The sequence below is a fragment of the Helicoverpa zea genome, chromosome 19, assembly GCF_022581195.2.
Source record: "Helicoverpa zea isolate HzStark_Cry1AcR chromosome 19, ilHelZeax1.1, whole genome shotgun sequence".
In the NCBI taxonomy this organism is placed as follows: Eukaryota; Metazoa; Arthropoda; class Insecta; order Lepidoptera; family Noctuidae; genus Helicoverpa; species Helicoverpa zea.
The window spans coordinates 3075969-3091057 of NC_061470.1; the positions used below are offsets into that span (position 1 = coordinate 3075969).

The 15089-nt window shown below is 38.4% G+C and overlaps 1 protein-coding gene across 2 annotated transcripts; it reads right to left on the reverse strand.

Moving 5' to 3' along the window:
• Positions 1 to 1190: 1190 nt before the first annotated feature.
• Positions 1191 to 14695, reverse strand: LOC124639667 (luciferin 4-monooxygenase-like). Of its 2 annotated transcripts, none has more exons than XM_047177110.1 (12): positions 14516 to 14695; positions 6368 to 6531; positions 5739 to 5946; positions 5143 to 5338; positions 4701 to 4823; positions 4168 to 4342; positions 3545 to 3676; positions 3026 to 3154; positions 2633 to 2716; positions 2203 to 2349; positions 1738 to 1903; positions 1191 to 1394 (listed from the first exon to the last, which is right to left on the reverse strand). In XM_047177110.1, the coding sequence occupies exons 2-12, from the start codon at positions 6515 to 6517 to the stop codon at positions 1267 to 1269; spliced, it is 1638 nt and encodes a 545-aa protein (XP_047033066.1). In that variant the 5' UTR covers positions 6518 to 6531; positions 14516 to 14695; the 3' UTR covers positions 1191 to 1266. The 2 variants fall into 2 exon arrangements, with proteins under 2 accessions (XP_047033066.1, XP_047033064.1); XM_047177108.1 differs by lacking the exon at positions 14516 to 14695 and adding an exon at positions 7325 to 7381.
• Between the last annotated feature and the right edge of the window lie 394 nt (positions 14696 to 15089).

A 15089-nucleotide genomic window follows, 5' to 3' on the forward strand; every position in this document is an offset into this window, starting at 1 on the left:
ATTAAACTTACTTAGTCTCGTGGGAATGACTGCCCGTACCGGGATAGAGTCACCCCAGGAAAGTGTATCCTCCCATCATTGAAATCATCATCCTCCGAGCTTTTTCCCAACTATGTTGGGGTCGGCTTCCAGTCTAACCGGATTCAGATAAGTACCAGTGCTTTACAAGGAGCTACTGCCTATCTGCCCTTCTCAACCCAGTTACCCAGGCAACCCAATACCCCTTGGTTAGACTGGTGTCAGACTTACTGGCTTCTGACTACCCGTAACGACTGTCATTGAAATATCATTTAAAATACGTTCAGTTGTTTTTGAGTCTTTAAGGCAGATACAAACAAACAAAAATATATTTCCTCTTTATTATATTTGTATTATAGAAGGATTAGACACATTGCTAGAATATAATTAATACCTACTCTATAGGAGATACTAATAATTAGATAAACTATTGAAATTATCACACTAATCTAAGATAGTATGTCCATCATAGACATTAACATTTTAGTTCCTTAATAGATATCTTTACTTCTACACTACCTCTACCAATCTATAAAAGAGAAAACATTTTTTTGTTTGTTTGTACACGAAAGGCTCCAAAATTATTTGAAAAATTATTTCACTCTTGGGAAGTTAACTATCCTCAAACAACGTACGCATGTATTTATCTGGGTACGTAAAGATATGTCCCAGGGACACGCTATAAGCTTAGGAGTTTGTTCTTTTGCATCATCGTCCTCCGAGCCTTTTCCCAATCATGTTGGGGTCGGCTTCCAGTCTAACCGGATTCAGCTGAGTACCAGTGCTTTACAAGAAGCGACTGCCTATCTGACCTCCTCAACCCAGTTACCCAGGCAACCCGATACCCCTTGGTTAGACTGGTGTCAGACTTACTGGCTTCTGGCTACCCGTAACGACTGCCAAGGATGTTCAATGACAGCCGGGACCTACAGTTTAACGTGCCATCCGAAACACAGCCAATGGTGTCTAAGATATACTTAGAAAGTACATACAAACTCAGAAAAGTTGCATTGGTACTTGCCTGACCTGGGATCGAACCCGCGCCCTCATACTTGCGAGTCTGTCCTTTACCCACTAGGCCACCACGACTATTCTTCTTTTGCATGAACATGGTTATTAGGCCTGATTTGAGACAAAAATGAACTTTATGTGAAAAAGAGAAAACATAAGTATTAATCAACTTAAAAATCCATTTATTTTGTCCAAAAATTAAATCCATAATTCAGTCGTTATTTCTCAAACTTATTTCTATTCTCTTTTGAGAGTGAGCACCATCTCCTTGATTTTCTTCCTGTTGACTTTAGCAGTACTAGTGAAGGGTAACTCCTTCATAAAGACCACTCCTCCCCTTAGCTGCTTGGAGTCTGTCAACGATTCTGGGAACAAATTAAAGTTATTTGTTACTGATATTATTATTATCGGCCTTTTTATCGCCCCATTGCTGGGCACGGGCTTCCTCCTCCGGGCTGAATAAGGATTGAGCATTAACTAATCATCACGCTTTTAATTGCGGGTTGGTGATTTCAGTTTCTTGGACTTTGTATTCTGGTTTCTTGGTCATGTTTTCCTTCGCCCTTACAATAAGTCACAGTCCAATATTAGTTAAGGTAATAAGCTAGGGCATTATCTTTATTCAGGCCTATTACAGGTTCTGATAAAACGTTACAAACTAGGGACACAATTCCAAGAAATGGGCGTTATGGAGAACTTTAAAGTTACCTTTGACTAGATCCTTGATCTCCTGCGCGGTGGGGCTGCAGCCAGGTTTGGGCACAACGCACGCCACCACCAGGTCCCCGCACTCCTTGTCAGGTATCCCTGTCACCGCCACGTGGAACACGCCAGGGTGCTTCATTATTACTTCCTCGATTTCCACTGGAGATACCTGCAATATTCAACACGAATTATTTAACACGTCTCGGAAGGCACATAAAATTGATGATATTACTCCGTTTCTTCCAGTCTTTGATTCTGTAAAGTCTAGCCCTAATCTCCCTTTTTTTGACCAGGTAATGCATGGGATAGGCAATTTCAGGCATACCTTTGCAGTAGCTACAGGATTCAATTAGATTGGTTCTTTCGAAATTTCTTATCAATATACCTACACTGTTGATGTTACAAGCTGTTGATTGGCATCTCATCATGTGTCTTAAACAACTGATTTTTTTTTTCAAAATTTCTTACCTGGTGGTTTCTGTACTTCAACAGCAGCTTGTAACGCTCAACAAAGAAAATATTCCACGATTCATCCCTGTAGAAAATATCACCAGATTTGAACCAGCCGTCATCTGTTAACGTCTCTTTTGTAACCCCTAGATTGTTGTGGTACCCCTGAAAAATAAGTAAATTATTATGACCAGAATTTACCGCCAATCCTACCTACTAATAACAAGGGCGTTAGTTTGTAGGTAAATATGGATGTTTCTCCTGTTCACGCAAAACTACAGGATGGATTTTCATGAAATCAGGCGTTTATGAAGCTTTTTGTATCAGAATAACACATATAGGCTACTTTTTATCCGAATCCGGGATGTAATTCCCATAAAAAGCGGGTAACACCGCTGACAGAAGCTGGTATATACCCTACATACTTATAAAATGCATAATGTCTGACCTTGAACACGACTGGTCCTCTGAGCCATAATTCTCCTTTAACGTTGGGTTCGTCAATATCCTCATTAGTTACAGGATCAACCAACTGAAATAGAAAAAATAATCTTGAGTACTTGAACTCCCATCTTGATTGACTATTACAATATCTCACTGAATAAAATTTCGTTCCCAAAAAAATCTAGAGACGGTCATCGGATACCTTTAGTCTATGTATGTACTTCTTCTTCCCAACAAAATCACATAGGAAGTGGTGAATTGCGGGCGTTTTGGGGGCTGTCTTTGTAAATTCGATTTTCAGCCTACTTTGAATAAATGACTTTTAATTTTGATTTTGTATTGGAAGTATATTAGTATCATCTCTCGGGGGAAACTCTGGGCAACTGATGGTACTTACTCGTGCTTCGCAAGATCCAACAACTCTACCATTTGAGCCGGGTGCAGGATGATGCTCGTGGTGCACCACCAGTCCACCCAATTCACTCATACCGTATAAACTGTATACTTTATCTGTATTTGCTCTCCTCTGCAATAAACAAGGGAAGAATGAACATTGCGTATCACATTTATTGTCCAAGAGTTGACTAATGATTTCAATATTTCTAAAAATAAATATCAAAATGAAAATTACTGGCTATAAGTTTTTAACTGAATAAAAAGGTGGTTCTCAGTTTGACAAGTATTGTCATAGAATAAACTTTAAATAAACTTTCTATTCTATTGTACGCTATTATTTTACATTTGAAGGAACCGATTTTGATGCTGTTTTCAGCGTAATATTATTTGTCAGACTTAGGAGAACGTTTTAGGTGTATTATTGAAGCTAGTTTTTCTTTAAGTTTTTACATAGCTAACCACAACAACTACTACTTGAATGTAAGGATAATAACGAGACTGACAAAAATGGTTCCTTTACCTTCACTTCATTGATAAGCTCTGTCGACACGGCACTGCCTCCCATGAGAACGGTTTCGAAGCAAGAGAAGTCACATTTAGCATTGATGAGCATGGTCGTCATCAGATTAGGGCTAGTCGCAATGTAAGTGGGCTGTGAAAGGAAGAAATTTTGGTTAACATTGTAATAAACAATTAATTAGAGCTAAATAGTGGGCATCGTCTTTCTCCTCTTGTTTTGTGCAGAGCAATAGAAAAAATCTTCAGTTCCTTAATCCCAGTAATTACACATTTGAAACATCCTGCGACCCTAGAGGCACTTGGTCAAATATACTGAAGACTGAAAGGCATCGACATACCACTGGTGTTTATTGGACAGCAAGATATTCGTTAGTTATCACCCGCCTCCTTTCTTTACATAATAATGACGTCCCAGCCGATTGTCGGTCACGTTGGCTGATCGCATATGTGATTAGCCAGTTGCACAGGACATATTACTGCGCAGGATATATTATAGTGCACAGGCATTTGCACAGACACAAGTGCACTCCCTCTTCTTTCACTCCCATAGCCCGATGGAATGGCAATCCGATACGATCGCAGAGGATCTTTCTTTATAATTGTTACACCTGACCGATTACCTACCTTATACTTATTAACCAAGTCAGCGAAATGTTCAGGGACGACTGGAGCTGATGTCTGAAGCCTCGTGTACTTCATGATTGGAGAGAACAGGTAGTGGAAGCCAGCTGACAGCCACTGCCCTGGTGACACCACAAACACTAGCCGTGTTGGTGTCGGGAATTGAGTGAAACCAGTCCTAGGAGGAAAATGCCAAGGTTATATTAAAATGGTTATATTTATCTTAACTCTGTGTTCTTCTCGTCTTTATTCTTCCCATCATAATTTTGACGTATCTCTGTACGCGTGCCTGTTTATGGCATCATATCTCCCGAAAAGATGAATAGACTTTTTTTTTTCGATTTGCTAAGTTAGACATTTCACTTACAAAAAATAAATAAGGCTCATAATTCGACTCCTTGTATAGATATTTTTTATCTCTTTTAATAATCGTTGAAGATAGGTATATTAAATTGACTTTTACCGTGAACCTTGGACAGTAATTTCAAATTGCGAAAACCCCTTAAAGACTATCCAATGACAGTTAAAAAACTTACCATATATAAGGTATAGCAATAGCTAAGTTCTTGTGTGTCAGCATGGCAGTCTTGGGCACTCCTGTGGTACCGCTGGTTGATGTCAGGTAAGCTACCACGTCTTCAGGATCAATGTCTACAGGTCTGAAAGGTAACATATTAAAGTTGTATTATGTTCTAGGAGCTATATTTGAGTATGAATCTAATAGCTACAAAGCTCTCTGGCTTTGTTTTTAGCTACAAACACAGATTTGAGATACAGTTCAGATGCTTAGCTTAGACAAAAATTCTAATAGTTATTATTCTAGTAGTTAGATTAGAATTTTAATAATAAGCATCAATTAATGTATTTTTTAAACCTCTAGAAAACTCGTTATTGAAATTAGTGCACTAAATTCCATCATGTGGCAACGTAACATAAGATCGGAACGTTTTGGTAATTAAACTATTTGTGTTAACTTACTTAAATTCTTTGATTGCTGCTACATTGTCAACCACCAGGAGTTCTGCCAGATTTGTATAATCATCACTTTTATCGAAGGTGACAATTTTAGCGTATACTCCAGACAAATCGAGCGCCTTCTTAATATCCTCTGTTTTCTTATTCTGACCAACAATGATCTTAGGAGTGTTTATTTCAAACATTGCTTTCAGTTCATCTGGAAATAAAAAAGTAACTTAGATACAAGTTATTTAGTTTTTAAACGACTGACTGCCATTAGATGACTCTCTTCATATAAAGAAGAAAACTGAATTGATAATCCTTACAACGCTTTCACACTACTAGTTTGAAGCAAAGCCAAGCGTATTTGCGCGACACATTAAGAGCGGGATTTATCGTGCGGTTCTTGAAACTGAGCTAAAAATCTGCTATTCTTTGAAAATATAGTAACTGACTTTGCGAAGAAAAACATCTCGAGGAAGCCTGGACTATAAAATCTGGAATCACCAAACCGCATTTAACAAGCGTGGTAATTATCGCTCAATCCTTCTCTGTGTGAGAGGGAGCCTGTGCCCAGGAGTGGGACGATAAAAAGACTTGATGATGAAGATACTTACTGATATTCAAGGTATCATCAATACAAGCCACCATGATACCAAGGAACAGAGCAGCGTTATGTGGTATGCAGTAGTTTAAGTGGTTCGGCCCCATAAGTACCATGACATCTCCCTTCTTCAAACCCAGCGCAGTGAGAGAGATGGCGCATCGGATGCTCCTGTCTAACACTGAGCCGTTGGTTTCTGATTCTCCTGTTGCTCCATCAATCTTTTGAATACAATATAATGGAATGATAAAATATCGAATGTTATTCCCCTTATGGGTACAGGCTAGCTTCTACCAGCAGTTTCACCCGTTTCCCAAGGGAGCTTCTTTCTGCACTCGGATAAAATGGAGACACTCGGAGAAAAACATACAGGCTGGTATGTTTTTCTGATACATAAGCTATATTAATGCTAAGTTTCATCAAAATCCGCCATCCAGCAGTATGTAGGTAAATCAGAATAACATAATAGGCTACCTTTTAGTATCCAGGTACGAGAATAAATTCCCTCACGAAGTAGATGAGACCACTGGCCGAAACTTGGTGATTAATGATAATTGCTCCAGCCAAGGAACTACACAAACTCGTGTTTTTTTTCAGTCGTGTTTTCTTTTTGTTTTCAACAGTTTTTTTCGGTAGACTTACCTGGCATACAAAATCTGGATCTTCTTTCAAGCAGTGCAGTATAAGCTTGCCCATATGATGTCTGTCTGATGGGATCCCGGTCTTCGCCACCACGTGGGAAGCAACCTCTTGCATGTAGAAATGGACCGCATCGTAAGCGTGCTTCACCATGATGAGAGGAATTTCTGAAAGTGAATTGTATGTTGTTAGTTTAAGAGTTGAAATTCCAATGTTGGTTGTTCAATGCTTCGCTATGATGAGAGGAGTTTCGGAAAGTGAACTTTTACACTAAAGACATATCTTTAGTGTAAGAGTTGAAATTTCAATGTTTTCGTAAATTTTCGTAAAAGAAGCCGTTCGTTTAGTACCGGCGCACACTGTCTGCAAATATTTCGAAGATTTTTATGTTTTTTTCTCAAAATCGTTACAGCATAATATTTACTAAAATATGTGATGAAGAATACGTTTATTTACGTATAAATATTTAGGAACTATAATTTACGAAATATAACTAATTATTTATCTAATGTTTAACTATGTATAACAACAAATACAAATTCCTTATCAGTGACATTAGCAATTATAGATTAGTACAGCACATAATCCTAATTATTACATACAACGTTTCCGGGGGGTATTTCAATAAAACCTAAATTTACTATTTCCTAATATATTTTTAATTAATCCAGAAACGCTGAATTGGCTAAAAAACCGCTTAAAAATAAATAAGAGATTGTTCCGCAATATTTTTACGTTAAAACTATAAAAAAAAACTATTGACTTTAGTAAGACAATAATGTAATTAAAATTAATTAAAAATATTAAAAATTAAAATTGTTAAATATTCAAAAATACACACATAAGTAATATATTTATGAACAAATAAATGTAATAAAAACTATTAAATTATTTAAGCAGAAAAAAATCTAATTAATAACGACTTATTGCTAAATAAATATAATAAAAATATATACATACCAACTGTATTTTTCGAAAGCCGACCTATATCTGTACTAAACTCGGCAAAACATGGTCCTTATATACTATATTTTTATCAATACCTACATAATATTTTGTCTGTTTAATTACTTATATAATTCGTATTGTCTGCGAGAGATAAGTGATGATCAACAAAAATATTTGCCTACTAATCTATACATATAATAAATCTGTAAAAAAACTGTGTCTGTACATTGAATATATCAAAAAAATAATAATTGGGTGGGGTTTAGAAACAGTAATGGAGCACAAATCCAAAAAAAAAATTCTGTCTGTATGTCTGCATGTCTGTATGTCTGTATGTCTGTATGTCTGTATGTCTGTTTGTTTGTACACGCTAATCTTCCGAACTACTGAACGGATTTCGATGATTTTTTCTTTGTTGTATCAGTATTAAGCCTGGTCAACATATAGGCTATAATTTATCTTCGAAACTTGAAGACCTGATGCAGAACTCCAACAGACCAACAAAACTATAAGAGATACAAAAATGGTGCCATGGCAAAAATTGTTTCATGTGATGAGCATTTTCAGCTGAGATAATAAATTTGAAGATCTGGAACACCTGATGTGGAACCCCAAGAGCCCAGCTTCTCTGTACCATATACAGGTATGATGTTTTAGCAAAAGTTGTTCAATCTGATAAGCACTCTCTATTGACGTATAAACATCGAAGATCTGGAACACCTGATGTGGAACTTCAAGAGCAATACTACACTAGAAATGTATAGAAATGAATGTTATGAAATAGGTATGGCGAATCAAAAAAAAGTAATTAGTCCGTCTTTTAGATAACCCTAAAATAATGGACACGTATTTTTCTTTTCTCTCCCTCACAAACAAATAATAACGAAGATACAACACGCTTGAATTTTGTGTTAAGTCACTGCTTAGTACAAATTTTACATACCTAGACGTGGCGTTACGAGCCCCCAATCTCCGACTTTGTTTCGTTATATCTCATTATTATTTTGTATGTCTCTTCCAGACCTCGGGACTACAGAGTTCCGAATTTTTGGGAGGCAAACGTGGGGCCGAAGCCAACACGCTGAAGCCCTTTTGAGACAACTTTAATGAAATGGTGACACAAAACCGACGATTATCCCTTTATACACTATAGAAATGAACCCAAGGACAATCCCCGGTGGACGTCGTTAAAAAAAGACAATCCCCGGTTCTGTGCTAAACTATTGCTAACTATGGAGGAAAAATACTTGGGCTATTGTGATGGGATGTTAGTGGATGACAATGTATTAGGTACATGTAAAAATGGCAGGTGGAGACTTGCCACCTCACTTACTGGGCCCCCGGGAACCAGTCACTGAATAGCAACAAGAGGGCAACAGGTACATGAGCGGCTGTAGGGTGAGGATACCTCAGTGGACTTTAAACGCTGATTACGCGCTCCCTGTGCTTACCATGAGGCACCTACCCTCCGAGCAGGGCTACTAATCCTGCTCTAGCGACTCCACTCTGGACGGCCAAGCCAAGCCAGAGGCGTGAGATCTACCCCCGTCATGGTTCTCTCCGACCGGCCGGAGATGGGGGACAGTATACTCTCCCTGGAGAACTCAGTATATATAGCCCCGCGGGGTCGCTACTCCCCGTCATCAGCCTCAGATGTCCTGCGGTGCCTGTATCTCATTATTATTGTCGTTATTATCTCAAGAGCCTTTGTCCCAATTATGCTAGGGTCGACTTCCAGTCACGATGCAACTGAGTACCAGTGTTTTACAAGGAGCGACTGCCTATCTGACCTCCACAACCCGGTTACCCGCTCAACCCAACACCCCTTGGTAAGACTTACTGGCTTCTGACTACCCATAACGACTGCCAAGAATGTTCAATGACAGCCGGAACCTACAGTTTAACATCCCCTCCAAATAACGGTCATTGGTATCCAAAATATACGTAGCCTAATATTTTTGCCACTCACAACTTAAATGCGGACTAATTAGAATCACCACTTTTATCCCTATGGTCACGTCTATTGCGGTTCAGTTCTCAGCGTTTTGTTTAGTCTGCTGTGCTTTTGCCGTTAAAGTACAAAAATTAAATATATGGAACGTTTCTAATGGTTATGCGTATTCCGTTGTTTCCAAGTCAACGGGCCCTTCAAATTCAATATCAGACTATTCAGATCTTTGATTTTGCTGACCCCGTAGTCGCTGGCATAAGAGACAGGATCCGCGTACGAAGTCGCGGGCAGAAGCTAGTATTAACTATAAATAGATGTGGAACTAATCATCGGTTCTTCAAACCATACAGACAGAATTGTGTTGCTGGGGAGTTTGTTCCACCACGCCTTCTTCCCAGCAAAAACACATAGGAAGTGGTGAAGGGCGGGCGTTTTGGGGGCTGTCTTTGTAAAGGACAATGGGCAGATTGGTATACCCCACCAATAGCAATGTCATATATATCATTGGATAGGCCTTTTTATGTAGAACAATATTTACTATGACAGCTTTGCTGAAATGTTTGTCCGTTCTGAGATATAGATAAAAAACTGTGCAAAAGTTAGAACTAAGTAATCTATTGATAACTCAAGTTTTTAAAGGAAAATCTAAGAACTACTAAGTGTAAGTCTTGTATATGAAAGAAAATCAGATTACAGTATTGATTAGCATCAGTTTTAAGATTGTTTGTTATCTATATCTCAGAACGGACAAACAATAGAACAAAGCTGTCATAGTAAATGTTGTTCCAGTTAAAAAGACCTATCCAATGATATGTATGACTTTCCTATTGGTGCGGTTTCTCACTACGCCCAACATCCAGTTGGTACAATAAAAGGTTGAAATGCTACATAATAGTAACAATTATGGATCCTAACGGGCACAGTAGTACTTACAAGACTTAAAGTTATTAGTACTTAGATTTTCCTTTAAAAACTTGAGGTATCAATAGATTACTTAGTTCTAACTTTAGCACAGTTTTTGATCTATATCTCAGAACGGACAAACATTTCAGCAAAGCTGTCATAGTAAATCTTGTCCTACATAAAAAGGCCTATCCAATGATATATATGACATTCCTATTGGTGGGGTATACCAGGTCCCATATATTTGTGCCCATTGTCCTTTGACCTGAAAGGTGCTGATTTTCAGCCTGCTTTGAATAAATAAGTTTTTTATTACTCGTCTGTATTAGACTTTCGTAATAATTGGTTTTGTCTCTGGGGTCTTAATTGGTCCCTGTTTCTAACATTATTTTCTTTTTTTTTTATATATGTCATATATTATCGTGACGAGTTTTTCCGTGTTTCGGAAGGCACAAGTCGGCTGTCTTTTGAACATCCTTGGCATTCGTTACGGGTAGTCAGAAGCCAGAAAGTCTGACAACCAGTCTTGCACTGGTTGTACCCCTTGGGGTATCGGATTGCCTGGGTAACTGAGTTGATGAGATCAGATAGGCAGTCGCTCCATGTAAAACACAAGTACTTAGCTGCATCTGGTTGGACTGGAAGCCGACCCCAACATAATTGGGAAAAGGCTCGGGAGGTGATAATGATGATGTCTATTAGATTAATATGTTATTAAAAAGGACCTAAGTTAATGGATACATTACTGAAAACAATACACAACTTTGTAGGTAAAATTATAGAGCTATACAAACGGTCGAATCGGATTGGTTAATCGCGGACACTCCCACCACGAATAAGTCTGACCAGTGACCACCAAGCTGTGCTTGTTTTGAAGAAATACTCCTAATGAGGAGCTCTAGATCTATAGATTTCTGTGAATTGGATGATGGAAAGCCATATCACATGAAAACCAGAAGTGCAACTAAGGCTGTTTTCTTGCAGTCGCTGCACGGGCAGTTGCATCTCAAGAACTGTGATAGCTAGACAGTGATTTCAAATGATATACTAAAAGCCCTTTAAAAGCTCAGAATTAAGTAAACATCAAAAACTACAAATGTACAAATATGCGGATATCGTTTTATCCTAAATGTCCCGCGGGATAACGCCCATGGTAAAAGTTATTCCTAATTACTAGAGCTACCGTTTGATACAATTTCATCGCTGGCCGCCGATAGCCCAGGAACGCCCAAACTCCTCTTACCAATCGAACCTTCCACAATTGTGAAAAGGTTGAAAATCTATTGATGAAACAGACTGAGATAGGTTGATTTCAAGTCGTCTGTAACTCCATATGTTGCCACTATAACAACAAACTCTGAAATGAAAGCTGGAATAATATATTTTTAGGGTGCATATAATAAACGTATTTTCCCAAGTTTTATCAATGATGGTACTTTGGCAGTTTTTATTATTGATGGAATATTTATTCCTATTTTGTACCATCATTGAGATAATAATGTCTAGTCTTACAATCTGTTTATCAATATTTATCATTAATTTATCATTAATCAGGCGGCGAGTGTTTACGCAAAACTTTGGCTTATGTTATGTCTGCGCGACATTAGGAGATAACTTTTAGGGTTCGGTACCCTAAGGGCACTTTATAAATGGTGGAGATTAGACAGTTTATCACACATGTAGGTATTTATGTAGGTACGTATTTCTATTGCCACTATAACAACCAAACCTTTAAAGCCAGAATAACATAAATAACTTAGGGAGCTCCCATAGATACAATTAACTTGATTTTTTGCTTCTTTTACATGTACTTGCAGCAAACGTGTTTTTTTTGCTCTTTACATAGATAATGGTACGGAACACTTCTTGCGCTAGTCCGACTCGAACTTGGCCATGTTATTTTGTTAAAATGCCCAAAAATAAAAGACGCTGTACTTTATGTTTTAAGAGATTTTCAAGTATTTCCATCATCCGAACAAAATGTTACCTATAACATACAATACAATATCACTAATCATTATCATTTACCGTTTGACCGTGAAAGATAAGTCACCACACCCAAATAACAAATGTCATTCATAATATGAATGTAATTAGATAACTGTTAAACACTTTGCAACGTATCATTTTCATTGGCCTATATAGTAGTCGCATAGCACGACTACTGTGCAAGGGATCTCCAGTTCGATTCACGCTCAAGAAGCAGCCCGGAGCCTCGAAGTTGGTGATTGTTTCACACATTCATTCTTTGAACTTTGCCAAAACACCGACACTTGCCCGAGTCGCGGCATTCACGTTCACAGGCGCGTTCACGGGCTCGGGCGTACCGTTGACACGCTCGTGAATGTGAATGTGCACGTTGAATGTAGAGTTGAAGGCGCGCGTAAGAACCTACCATCGTGCATCGGAGAGCACGTAAATGTCGGTCCTGCGCCTGATCTCTTTCCGGTCGTGTCGGATTGCCGTCCCATAGGGCTATGAGAGTGAAGGAATAATGAGTGAGGTGCACTCAACATATAGATAGAATATTGGAAACGGCGGTTAGAGTCCAAGTCGTCGGATGTTGGAGATTAAAGTAACCTATGGTACGAAGTGCGCAATATTAAGCAAGAGTGCTATTTCGATATCCGATCAAAAGTGGCACCACAAGTTTACCAACCCTTTATTTCTGGCATCGAGATAAAGAGTCAATCGCCCTCGTATATTAGCGACGTAAAGGCACACTGCAGACTTTTTAGTCGGATGGACCGGGACGGGATCTTGATAAGTATGTTTTAGAATAGAAACTCTAAACGATGTGACTTTTTCTCTGTATCATTCTGTCATCACCTGTAAATTGCGGACAACGCTCTGCTCTGCTAAACCCTGATCCTAACTAATATTATAAATGTGAAAGTAACATCCGTCTGTCTGTCTTTTCTTCACGCCTAAACTACTGAACCGATTTCTGTGAAATTTGGTACAGACATAGTTTGGAGCTTGAGAAAGGACATAGGATAGTTTTTATTACAAAAAAATATAAAAATAAAATTTATTCCGGACATGTAGCGCCATCTATTGGTCAAACCAAAAATCTGTCGGAAGTCACTATTCCACGCGAACGAAGTCGCGGGCAAAAGCTAGTACTAAATAAAACTAAGGAAACCCGTTAAATTAACTATTATTTCGCCCATAACCTAACAGTACGGAGATGTATATACGATATATACGATACGACGACGGTAAGAGACCAGACGGCATGTCGTTATTCCCTTGGAAGATGGGTAGGCCTTTAGTATGGGACGCAACCTGTGTCGATACTCTTGCGCCATCACACCTTCCAAGTTCTGCGTGCTGTGCTGCTGCTGCCGCTGCGGCTGCGGAGAACCTCAAGCGGCGGAAATATAGTGGCCTTGTCGGAAACTATATTTTCGAACCGTTTGGGGTTGAAACCCTCGGGTCGTGGGGTTCGAATGCCCACATTCTATTTAAAGATCTCTCTAGGCGGCTGGTTGACGCTTCTCGTGACCAGAAGGCTAGCTATTACCTCGGACAAAGAATCAGCATGGCAATCCAACGAGGTAATGCTGCCAGCCTCTTGGGCACGCTCCCAGTTGACAGCGATGGGGACGAATTTTTTGACGCTTTTTAGTTGTTTGTTTTACTAGGATAGTTTTTGATTTTTATTGTAAATATGTATTGTAAATATCTATGTAAAAAAAACCGAATGAGATGTATTGGAGACGATATCAACGATCAGGTATTCGAACAATACCAAACCGCCTGAAGACTTAGATTGGAATCAAGATTTTTTTCAAAAAATATTTTTATCGGTCGACCGTTTAGTCTGCAGTGTACGGGTACCTACTCTTAATCTTATCAATCGTAATTCCCTCGTCTATAGTTTATTGAGTAATTTGAAATAGGCAGTTAATATAAGATAAAGATTGTATTGCAATCAATCTACAATAAAACTTCAAAAAATTGTAGCAAATATAAGTGTGTTTATTTTTAAAGATGATCATATCCCTCTTTTTAAAGTCATTTCTTAATATGCCTTGACATTTCCCAACTATGTTGGATTCGGCTTCCAATCTCTCTAAATACAACTGAGTACAAGCTGAGATTGCTGTTTCCATTCCTGCTGATCCTGCTTTTGTCCCCAGGTGTTTTAAAGAGAAAACCTTAAAGAATTGATCTTTGCATCATAACGTTTCAATTAAGTTGATCGATTCTACTGTTTGAGGTTTTGACACCTAATGCCTAATTCCTATACAAAGAAACAATTCGTTTTGATTATTATGAATGGTTGGTTTAGGACCATGTGTGCCAAATGTCCTATCGATATTATTAACAGTATACTTACATACCTTATTAACTTTGTGTTTTCAATGTTTTATAGCCTTTTAAAGTTTTTAAAACTGTTTATTACATAACAGCTTCGCAAATCTTTTTGTACAGCGCACTCACAATGATTTAGACAAATAAATAATCTTTATCTTAACACTTCTATTCTATTTATTGCAATACTTCAGTGATAAGTATTACATACAGCGCATTCACTCTTTGGCCTTCGAGGGATATAAAATGTTATCTAATGCTCTTTCGCGGCCATTGTCGCAAAAATTTTTTAAGGCCAAGAATAAAGCTTGGTACTTACCTTCTAGCTATAACTGTTACTGTTGCAGATACAGTAACATACCTAATTCATATGTGGAAATGACAGTACATGAGGGCAGCAGTATGCGTCATGAATGTTTATAAAGATACAAGAAGCGTACGGGAAATCCTCAAATGACTCCTCCCGCTGTGGGTTAGCAGCGTGCGGGACTGTCAGTCTCTTACTGACTAAAAGCAATCATGTTCCTTCATAGGCCTTTTATTAGCAGAGCAGCGGTAACTCTTTCGAACAATCCCACAGCCCCGGCAGGTCTTAGTCTGCTG